Raw genomic sequence first — 11,174 nt, 5'->3', positions numbered from 1 at the left:
TGTAGTAGCTGCTTCGGTGTGTCAGAGAGTTTGCGCGTGTGCGTGTCCGTTCGTCGTTCCACCATCGATCTGATATGTGACGTGAGTGGCTGATTGGATGTGTCCGATTGGTTGGCTCGTGTGAGCGCTGTGGGTTGACTGGATATGTGACTCAGTTGTTTTTGCTTGCCTGCCACGAAAGCGGACCAGTTTTTGCCGCGTGTACCCAATACACCCGTGTCCGTACTTACGCGTTCTTCTGACTTACCGTGAACTACAATAATAAATAACACCCCCATTTTACTAATCGCAGTTATGTTGTTGACGACTCTTACTCATAGTATTGTTTTTTGCATCTGATCAGCCAAGAATCATCGTCTCTATCAGTTCACCGTCCTGGCGATGGCTTCGTCCGAATTTACAGTTCGGTCGTTCTTATCACAATGCCCACACCAGATTTCAGTATGCCATTCAATGCTCTGTGTATCGTGTGCTCAGTCATCGCTCTTCTGTTCGGATCTGTCCATAAAGTAACTGCCGGTCAGATAGAAGCCAGGCCAGCTGAAGAGGGTGGTCCGAGGCTTTTACGGTTGCTTCGAAAAATCGTCAGTCGTCTTCGAGGTTTGCTGCGTCAAGGACCCCCAATAAGAACATCGACTGTGAAGGAGCAGAAGATTGACTAGAGATGCCGTGTGTTCGGACTGCAGTCACGCCTGACTGTGATATTTGTTTCCTATAGGTAACAGTTTGCCCTAACTTTGCCTTATAACTGCATCTGTGAGCTTATTTATGAGCCTCCCGGATGTTTTTCACTGCATATCTGGTTTGTGTGTTATATGTTGAAAAGTTTCATTATGTAGGAATACATGTTTTATTGCTCCTTGTTTTTATGCCTCACGGTTTGAGATTGTTTGTTCACCCTTTCGCAACCATATGCCACCACCTTGGGATAATTTACTTACATTGTCTCGCAACATTAATCCGGATCTTTAGGCGCATGCTGATCGTTTACGGTAGCGTAAGTTGAAAAAAGGATCTCTTGGGTACTATGGTATTCCTGGACTCCTAACGGCTTTTCCCTGAAACGTTTGTCCTGCGTGAAGCCTCTCTTCAAGTGAGGGGGTCGTATGTTTTCTCGTAACTGCAAAAGAACATCGTGTGCTTCAGATCGATGACCTGTTTTAGGCAGAATTACCGTTACAGCTCGATTCGATGGTTTTTCTACTCTATGCCCTTGTTCAGAACACCGGAATGTCTTTCTTTTCGCTTGGGGGAAGGGTATTTTGGTTTACCAACTTATCCTCACCAACCTGTGACTCAGTACTTGGTGCATATATTCGCACACACTCATCAGGTTGGTTTACGTCTCTAAATTGTGTGGTCTGTGACGGCCCATTTCTATACACGGAACACGAAAATCCGTATACATATCCCTGCATTTATCTTTTCAAAAAGTACAGCTTTGTTGTTGGATTCGAGCCCAGGACCTTCTGATTAGTACATTCGTGTCTGAACGCCGAGCTCCTAGCGTTACTCAGATTTGGCTTGCATATGTGGTGTATTGTTTGTGCTTGACTGGATATGCTACGTGATGCGATTGCCAACCAATGTCCTGGTATTCTTGCTGAGTTTCTTTCCCAATTGTCTAAATGGGGTGTTTGGGGATATTCGTAGCCGAGCCCTAGGACCTTTTTCCCTCTTTCCTGGACTTCATTCAACTAAAGTCGTACGGTTGTGTGGCAGTGAACTGCCGATGTTCTACACATCTGTTTGTGGCAGTGTTAACGATGTTAAGACTTTATCCCAAAAGGAGCCATGTACAACTCATGTTTTCATGCGCAAGTCTACAGGCCCCGATTGTTCAAATCTCTTACCTAAAGTGCTTGTGTGTTGCGTCATTTGAAACTTAGTCTGTTATGGATGACTGCGTTGGTTCCACAGTTTGAGCTCAGCGATGACAGCTGTGAACCCAGTGGTAAATGTAGCGAACTGTCGACCGCATTCTTATGCTGCAAAACGCTGAGTAAGAGAGCAGCTAGTTGTTTTTGGAAGGGCTTAAGGAGCTCAAACCCCAAAAGGACCATGTACAACTCATGTTTTCATGCGCAAGTCTACAGGCCCCGATTGTTCAAATCTCTTACCTAAAGTGCTTGTGTGTTGCGTCATTTGAAACTTAGTCTGTTATGGATGACTGCGTTGGTTCCACAGTTTGAGCTCAGCGATGACAGCTGTGAACCCAGTGGTAAATGTAGCGAACTGTCGACCGCATTCTTATGCTGCAAAACGCTGAGTAAGAGAGCAGCTAGTTGTTTTTGGAAGGGCTTAAGGAGCTCAAACATGAAAACTGATTAGTTTCTGAGATAAGTAAACCAAAGTTCATATCATGCTGGTGAACCAATCTGAACGCGGCGACCGGCACCCGATTTGGATTCGCCAGTCACCAGTAGCCAAACCACTGGATGCCTGCGCGAAGTAAGAAGCAACGGACGATTTGCGCGGACTCGAATATGCTGCTGCGCGCGAGCCCTTGGCGCCGATGTGAACCAAAGGGAATAATAGTGGTGGGTGAGACCCGTCACAATCCATCGGCCGGCCTGGGTGTGATGTCGTATCAGTGTGCACCGACACCAGTTATCTGTTTATCATCGAGAGACTGGCTCCATCCGTCTGTTTCCCTAATTTTCAACCTAGTGCCGCACCTCCCCCAGTAGGCACCATACAGATGTTACCGGGATCCGCCTAAGGACAACCCATCAAATTGCACAACCTGGCCGTATTCCATCATCCTCAAGATGACACTATCCAGCAGGTATTTATTTGAATAAATATATATGCGGATTGTGTTGGACGAATAGCACCGCAATCCATCACATGAGCGTTTCACTCTGTCATGAATAGAATGGGATGAGGAACGAACATCAACTGATCCATATGCAAGTTTTATTTATGAGGAGATACCAAATCACGATCGAGTTAGCAATGCGATAGAGGAACACGGAGAAGGAAAGTAGGTTGAGTTGTCCGGCTTGAAGCCCTAGGTTCAAACTATCTATTAAAAAAGTACGTTGGCTGGATATCTTGTCAAGTAGAGAAGACTTGTAGTGCGAACAATAATGATTTCAATTGCTAGCGCAGTGTTAGAAGTTGAATCGGCCTTCGATAAAACAAGGGGAAGGTGTCAGACGTCAAAGCAACAACGTGTTTTGTAATTTTATGTCCTCGGAATCCAGTGGATCCTCCAGGGACCATTTTTCCAGGCTAATGCAAATGAGCCGACTGAAGTTACTTTGGAAAGAATAGCCTTGTGTATCACCATTTCTTGAGTTCCACATGTTACGATCACAGTTAAAACCGTAATATCTAGGCAGATGTTTTCAATAGTTGTGATAGGTTGAGGAGTTCGAGTAACAAGGGAATGGTGTAACACGCTTTTCAAGGATATATTTCATGTGAGCCTGGAGATTAGGGTACCGCTACAATAAGGATATACTCTTTTGTAGAGCAGACAGATTGACGTCAGTACCGCATCAGTTTTCATCGGATTTTTCAATGGAATGTGAAATAACTTAGGTTTATCCTCTACTCCAGCAACCATCTTTAAAGATCACAAACAATCATCCCGTTTGGATAGATTTTTTGGTTTGTGTCTGTGTTGCAATGATCCTGAAGGGCAACCTGTACCCATCAGTCAAATCAACCCTAGTTTCGGCGCAACAGGCGGCTATTTCTTACAAAGCTATGGGTAAAAATTTAGTGGATTTCCGAAAGCCTTGTCTCTTCATCCAGTAGAGCCGTTCAACTGAGTGTAACAAACGGTTCCAACGCCACCGGTTTGATGTGCCTGTCTAAATAGTGTGTTCCACCAAAAGCGAGTGGGTCAACCGCAAACAGGGTAACTTTCCGTCGGCATTTTGTAGTTCGACCAAATTGCAGTTCATGTCGGTTCATCTCGGCTTTCGGAGACCAGACCATACTAAAAGAACCCCTAACGGGGCAAAAGCAGTAGGGGGCTGTCTTCGGCTGTTGCGCGACCAACCCCAACGACTTATTTAAAAAAAAAACAAGGGGAACTACGTTGAATATGTTGTGAACAGAATCTCAAGGTAGCCTATGTATGGGGCGTTATGCGTAAGGATACCATTATGCTATTGAATACGGGGAACTCCATCGAGCCTGTGACCTCAGTAGTCTCAACATGCATACGAGCTCAAAAGTAACTGTTGCGATTAGCTTCAGATAGTCAGTGTTCACGTACGGCGAAACCATAACACATTTTGATTAAGCTTTTACCGCGCCCGGTTTTCAAACTTCAGGACCCACTCTTTGAGGATGAAGGTTGGTTTGTCGTGAAATTTTAACTTTCTCTTCGAGACGACCCTTCTCGTTGCCATAATTCCATCGTACCCTTCTGGTGTCCTCTTGAATCATTACTGGCTGACGTAGTCCACTTCTTCCTTTATGGCCGCAGCTGGACGTAACTGTTTTACCCGCCATCATCTGCAATGCCTACAAAATGCCGCGCTGGTATCACTACGGTGAGGGCAGTTGGGATCATATGTGTTCACGTGGAAAGACGCAAGACGGACACATTGTGAGATTGTTTTTGTTACTTTCCGCCTTCAACAGGTTTGACAATTCGACGTTTACGGATTTACAGCATTTACTGAACTAATTGGATCGGTAAGGATAAATAAACCAGTGTCAAAGTCTGCAGAGTTTATAAATGAAAAAGCAGCTCTCTGCTACATGTTATTATCTCTTCATAATTGGTCTCACGCGTCAGAGAAAATCCTTTGATTCAGTGAACAGATCTGAACGCCTGTCGCATTCAATTGAGTCTAATCTGTTTTCACCGGACTGATAGCCGAAACAGTAAATTATCAGCACTCTAGCCCTTCGTAGTCATGGAAAGTTTGCGAAAAACCCTACTCCGTACGTGGCCTCAGATGCATGGTACGTACCAAAACCTGTGAAGTTGTGCGGTAATCTTTTGGACCCACAAAGGGAATCCGGCAAACAATATTCTAGCCTAGTCGGGCTGCTGATTCTATTATTCTTCAGGCAAAAGAGGATGCCCAACGGATGGTTAACACGTACTAGATAAGTTACTTTATTCTGATTGGTAGCTTTTTCATGCCATCAGCCTATTTTGTTAAGTTGTTTTACTTCAGACATCTTTTCGCGTCGTTGCTGTACTCCCGGTTTAAAACTTGGGCATCTTCGCCCTCCCCCTACCCAGGACCTCATCTGTCGGCTACTTATGATGCTAGTTCACATGAGTAAGATGGTCAGGTAGAGTGCGATTTTCACTATTTCTGCAGGAGGCTGTTATCGGCTTTTTCTTCCTCGCCGGTTCATCGTTAAAACTAATCGTGACAATGAAGCAGATCATAGTCATCCTGTGGCAAACACACCTAAGCGTCCATCTGCAGTTCACACGTCTTCTTACACCTATGGTGCTGTAAGCTCCAAATGTATGATCATGGTCAGCGGGAAAAAGTGAGATTTAGTGTCCGAGTGGTCTCGCTATCAGTCGGCACTGAAGAAAATTAGCTAACTACGCTTTTGAGTTGTGTGTAGTTGGGGAATTAGTATTAAGTCAGATTGGCCGGACTGTCCATTGTGTGCGTCGGTCAGTAGTTGGGTTTATTCCCCCTTGTTAGTTTTCAAAATCATCACTGCAATGAATGAACAGCATTAGCTTTTGTATGAGTAAGGAGTAAGTGACGGAATGAGCTACGTACACAGCGGTGTCTACTGTGTAGGGGATTGACGATATGTAAATTGGTACAGTCGTGATCCACCACGATGACCTGCATTCAGTTCATGAGCACTCGTTCAAACATCTTCAGAAAAACGGAATTACATGAGATAGGCCTAGATTGTTTTTTTCTTCGGCAACATATCAACAGTCAGGAATTTTTCCAATGAAAAGTTAATCCATAAACAACAGAAGTTGGTTAGCTGAGAATGCTACCACACAGGGCAACGAGGACGAAAGCAGATGGTGATTACAAGGTTTGCTTGACCTCAGTTGCTTCATGTTCTTCACGTCTGGCGTTATGCTATCTTTGGTGGCGGTAGATACAGCGCGTCCGGTTTTTATTTTTCAAGGTCAAAGCAGAGATAATCTAAGGCTAATCACCCTTCACGGCAACTTAAGAAGAAAAAGCATTGAGATGGCTCTTATGAAGACGACTGAAGCCCTGTTTCAGTATTCTCGTAAGCTCTCCGACCGCTGAATATCCTTTCTTATACTTTTTTCCTCAGTAACTGCTAATTTTTGGTTAACGGAACGCGTCAGCGCATACGTAGATCATCTCAACTGAGCTGCATGTGTTGAAGCAAAGTTAGCTACTGACAATATGCTTAATACGCAGGGTCATGGAAAATAGAAATGTCGGTGATTGGGATCACTATTCCTCAGTAGTGCTACAGCTGAATGAAAAAAAGTAGTGCAGTGTTATACGAACGCTAACTACTCCCCAAATTCTGTAAAGTTCTCCGTACTCTAAACTTACGATTCATTTTGAGTTATATGTCCGGAAGATGGAGTAAGCAGATGCAGCACGTTTGTGGGCAGTAAGCATTGATCATAAACCCAAAGTCCACTCTACACCCCAGTTGTGTGGGCGATTTCACAGTACGGTAGGTGAAAAATCACAAATTTTTAAGCAGCCAGCAAGTGATCCCAAGGATTGGCTCAGCTAAAGTAAATTGACGGAAAGGGAGTCAACAAGATCTGACGGTCTTGAAACCTGGGTGCCATTTGTAGTGTAATGATAATTACTTCACATTCCAGAGTTAAGCAAGTGATGTGCTTTTTGGAATCTTCCTGTTGAACAATCTCTTTTCACATACTTTGTGACACGAAAGCGGACAAGCTAGTCAACGCGAAGTAAATCATAGCTTCCTAGCTGATTGACATGGTCGCCCAAATCCCAACGCAACTAGCTATCGGTGGACCACACAAATCCATTATTTCTATTTCTAGATAAATGTATGATCTTGTAGCAAACAAATGTAGAGGCCAGGATCTGCATTTTTTTGGATATCCATGCGTCAGTGCAATGGCTCGACAGGTACGGTATTCAGCTCGCACAATATGCCTGAGAACTGACAGATTCGTGTTGATTCATTCTTTAAACGCACGTAAAACACGAAGGTTTTGGATACAAGTGCTGTAGGTGATTGCCGTAAACACTAAGACGTCATACCAAAACACAGCCCTGTTAGAGCAAAATGTAAGACGATCGGCTATAGGTCTGTAGACAAAGTAAGCTCCAACGCCGGAAAAGTATATCTCGGAATGTAGGTAGTTGGGATACTCGTTGAGTTGGTGGGACCCACCGACATACATGGAAGTCCGTAAGTACGAAAGAGGGCGTGTGATCTGAGTGAAAACCAGGTCGATAGAACGGCTGTGCAGTACGCCGTACAATGAAGTTAAACGTATCTACCGGACCCGTTTTCGTGAAACTTGCAAGCTATTGTGAAGAAACGCCGGGGGAATTGTCATGCCCCAAAGATTCAGGAGTAGCCAAGAATGTGTCTACTGTTATATACCGAAGTTGTCGTATTCCGTCCCCATGGCTGTGCAACTTAGACAACTGCGCATCTAATTCAGCTGAGTGAAAGTTGTGGACGGTTTTGTTTTTCGGTCATATTGGTCGATGGTGTAAAGGATACTGATATCATACTTCAGCCTCTAGGTCCAGAAACATAAGCTTAATACCTAATATTCTTCTTCTGATCAGTGCCGCTTAAAGCCACGGAATAAGTTACTTTGTAACTGAAATTGTTACAGCTTGAGGTTTAGATTCAAGCTACCTTTATCCCACGTCCCGTTTCTCTATTCCTATTTTCCCTTCCCCTGGTGCCATCGAAGGGTTTTCACCTATCTTCAGTCTATCGTTAGTTCTTACTTCATTTGACAGTACCTGAATGAAAGTGTCGCAATGTTGATAGTTGGACGCGTTTATTGCCTGTTGAGGTGTTTGCTCAACTTGGCAATTGGTTTGTGAACGCTTCGTCCCAATCCAAGGAGAGCGGTGGGTCGCCCGCTAGACTGTGCACTGATGATGCCTCCTCGGGTGGTGATGAAACGTTTGCACACCGATTGCCAGGCTCGGCAACTAGATCAGCAGCCACTCGATCAACGATCAGTTGAATGGGTGGGTTCGCAACTAAACTTCTGATAGAAGGGCGATAGAATGGCTCAGTGGTTAGAGTGCGAACCGGACCCTTGCCTCTCAACTTCCCTTGTCTAGGTTTGGGCGACCTCGTAGTATCTCTGCCCTCGTGTTTCCTTCTGGTGTGGTATGGCGTTTGGACACCGATAGGGTGCTACAGCTGGTAGATTCGTCATGCCTATGGTTTTCCCGACATTCCAGAGCACTGCCTTCATTTTGTGACTCAATCACACCAACTATATGAAATGTGGAATGTTTTTACGGATTTTTCACGCTGACAATGGGAGAGCAGCGATTTTCCTTTATTAGCTCTTCTGGAGATCCGCTAGATGTCATTATATGTTCATCAGGTAACTTGCACATTTACTAACTTATTTGAAGGGTCCTTCGGATCAGACGTTCAATATGGAAGATACACTTGGCGATGTGCAGAAGCACTATCACAGTACATTGTCGGAAACTGTGAACAAGTGCACGGCAAACGAATCTTAGAAGTGAATGTGACTTGAATCACGTCTAACGGCAATAGTTAGGTGCCGGTACTGGATTATGTGGACTGGTAGCGAGTCTATGCGGGGCCTCGTGGGTCACCTTCTCTGATCGTGACCATACATTGGAAGGTGATCTGCTACGCAGTGCCCAGTCGAATGGAATTACTCAATTTGATTTTTGTGTCTTAGACTGGGAATTTCCAACACGTTATTGGAGACCACGACCGTTTGATTTAATTCTCGCTTCCGACACTCTGTTTGATAAACGAGGCAAGTTGACCGCTCAGTGATTATAGTTCTCCAGTCTACGAATCATTTCTCAGAACGGCGGCTCTTTTGCTATCTTCCCTGACCGATGCGTACCTGCTTTTATCGATTGAACCGCGCTGGTGAGTGATTAAAGTTACTAACGATTCGCTGGATTCAGTTCTTTCACTGATATTTCTATCCTGATGAAGAAGTATTCCCTTTGCAGCAAACTAGAATGTGCTCAGACTTCACGCTGTGAACCAATCCAGATCTATCGGGTTGAGTTTCAAAAATAAAATGGACTTATTCGATTACGTTAGACTTTTGGGAGCTACACTCAGCAAGGCACCGTGGGCTAATACGAACTTGCATTTCTGGGGAGTATATAAACTAAATACAAGAATTTCATCAGATTCACTAGCTCAGTTGTTGCTCAGTATTTCCGTCGTTGGGATCCGGACCCGCCCAACCGAGCACCAATGGTGTCTTCTCGTTTGGTAACCAAGCGTTCGCAAATTAGTTTTCAAGCTCGGTGACCATGTTAACTCACATTAAAAATCGGCATAAGGATTCTAAAACAGTTAGAAGTGCCGGTTTCCACTTTCGTGAGAAATCCAATTCAGAGTTCAATATACTGCCATTCTCGCCCAACGTGCACAGTCTTAGTTCTCTCGACCTGATTTCTATAGCACAAGATGGGTGAAACCGGAATGGCAATCATTTAGTCTTTATTTTCATCAAGAAATCAGTGCCATCTTGGGAAAAACGACGCACTACTGTACTATGGTGTAATATAAAACTTTTCTTCTGGTGGTATCAGTCTTCCTACGCATAAATGAGTACTCCAATTGCAACGACCGCCTACCGATAGCTTCCGTCTGACAGCTCTTGGAGTGAAAGTGCTCGTGCCGGTTATTCGTGATAAATCTACCCCGATTCCAGTACAGCGAACGCATAGGAACATAGTCCACTAATTCAGTAGCCTTGACTGACACAAGGACCTTAAATAACTGTCATTCACCGTTTTGAGGACATATCACGCTTATTCTAAACACCGACGTTACAACGTTAGATGATGCACCAGTAAAGTCAATGTTCGAGCACTGTGGCTTTCGTGACCACTTTTGTCCGTAATTTATACGCTTCTATGCTATGTGGAAACCAAGCGACTGCTTCTGCACCCAAGTATCACCATTAAAGTATCACTGGATCTTGCTTTCTGTGTGAGCGACCAAACATGGACAATCTAAACCCACTCCTTTATGAAAATATACTGCGATGTCTCGAATGTCGTACCAACTGAAACATGAGGGGGCCTTTGTGAGGCACATTCAGTTGAAGAAGAGCATAAACGAGTGATTCAGTTAACTCCCGCGTGAAAAACAAACAGATGTGCAAATGGGTGTATCTTTTATTGTGATTTCCTCCAGTCCGGTGTTCGTGTACTGGATTGTACGAAATCGTCTGTATTCACTCCATAGCTGTCTTACCCCACACAAAGGAATACGGGGCAATACTCGTTTCTTCTGTACTTCTGTTACCGAATACTTATGCAGTTTTAGTTTTGCGGCGTTCCACACGATGATGAGCATAACCTAAGAAGTTGTTAGCATTCGCGGAAGAAGTTAATCAGCCTCCTCGAATAGAATAATCTCACAATTCTTCGGATAGAAGATGTTGACAGATTGAAGCGGTAGTTATCCATCTTCTCTATTCGTACCAACCATGAGGGGGCCTTTGTGAGGCACATTCAGTTGAAGAAGAGCATAAACGAGTGATTCAGTTAACTCCCGCGTGAAAAACAAACAGATGTGCAAATGGGTGTATCTTTTATTGTGATTTCCTCCAGTCCGGTGTTCGTGTACTGGATTGTACGAAATCGTCTGTATTCACTCCATAGCTGTCTTACCCCACACAAAGGAATACGGGGCAATACTCGTTTCTTCTGTACTTCTGTTACCGAATACTTATGCAGTTTTAGTTTTGCGGCGTTCCACACGATGATGAGCATAACCTAAGAAGTTGTTAGCATTCGCGGAAGAAGTTAATCAGCCTCCTCGAATAGAATAATCTCACAATTCTTCGGATAGAAGATGTTGACAGATTGAAGCGGTAGTTATCCATCTTCTCTATTACATCAGCCAACTCGCTAAATATTCCTGAAAGCTTTTATATCTCTAGGCTAGGAGAATTTTACTAGGGCCCGTCAGTCAGTTGATTTTACACGAAATTGCGATGGTGTGTATAAAAGATTGGAGCCAAC

At 44.2% G+C, this 11,174-nt stretch overlaps 2 protein-coding genes across 2 annotated transcripts in view; both read left to right on the top strand.

Moving 5' to 3' along the window:
• T265_02977 (hypothetical protein) overlaps positions 1-970 on the top strand; it is a gene marked incomplete at both ends in the record, with an annotated part of 8,431 nt that extends 7,461 nt beyond the window's left edge. The window contains one exon of the mRNA XM_009167356.1: positions 344-970. Within this exon, the coding sequence (XP_009165620.1) occupies positions 344-662 (319 nt within the window). The remainder of the gene's footprint in view (positions 1-343) is intronic.
• A 7,087-nt stretch (positions 971-8,057) lies between these two features.
• T265_02976 (hypothetical protein) lies at positions 8,058-9,207 on the top strand (the record flags this gene model as incomplete). Its single annotated transcript, XM_009167355.1, has 5 exons — positions 8,058-8,153; positions 8,522-8,671; positions 8,701-8,948; positions 8,986-9,051; positions 9,090-9,207. The coding sequence occupies 5 exons, from the start codon at positions 8,058-8,060 to the stop codon at positions 9,205-9,207; spliced, it is 678 nt and encodes a 225-aa protein (XP_009165619.1).
• Positions 9,208-11,174: the final 1,967 nt, after the last annotated feature.

The sequence above is a fragment of the Opisthorchis viverrini genome (assembly GCF_000715545.1).
Source record: "Opisthorchis viverrini unplaced genomic scaffold opera_v5_39, whole genome shotgun sequence".
Lineage (NCBI taxonomy): Eukaryota > Metazoa > Platyhelminthes > Trematoda > Opisthorchiida > Opisthorchiidae > Opisthorchis > Opisthorchis viverrini.
This window is presented reverse-complemented; position numbering and strand designations above follow the sequence as displayed.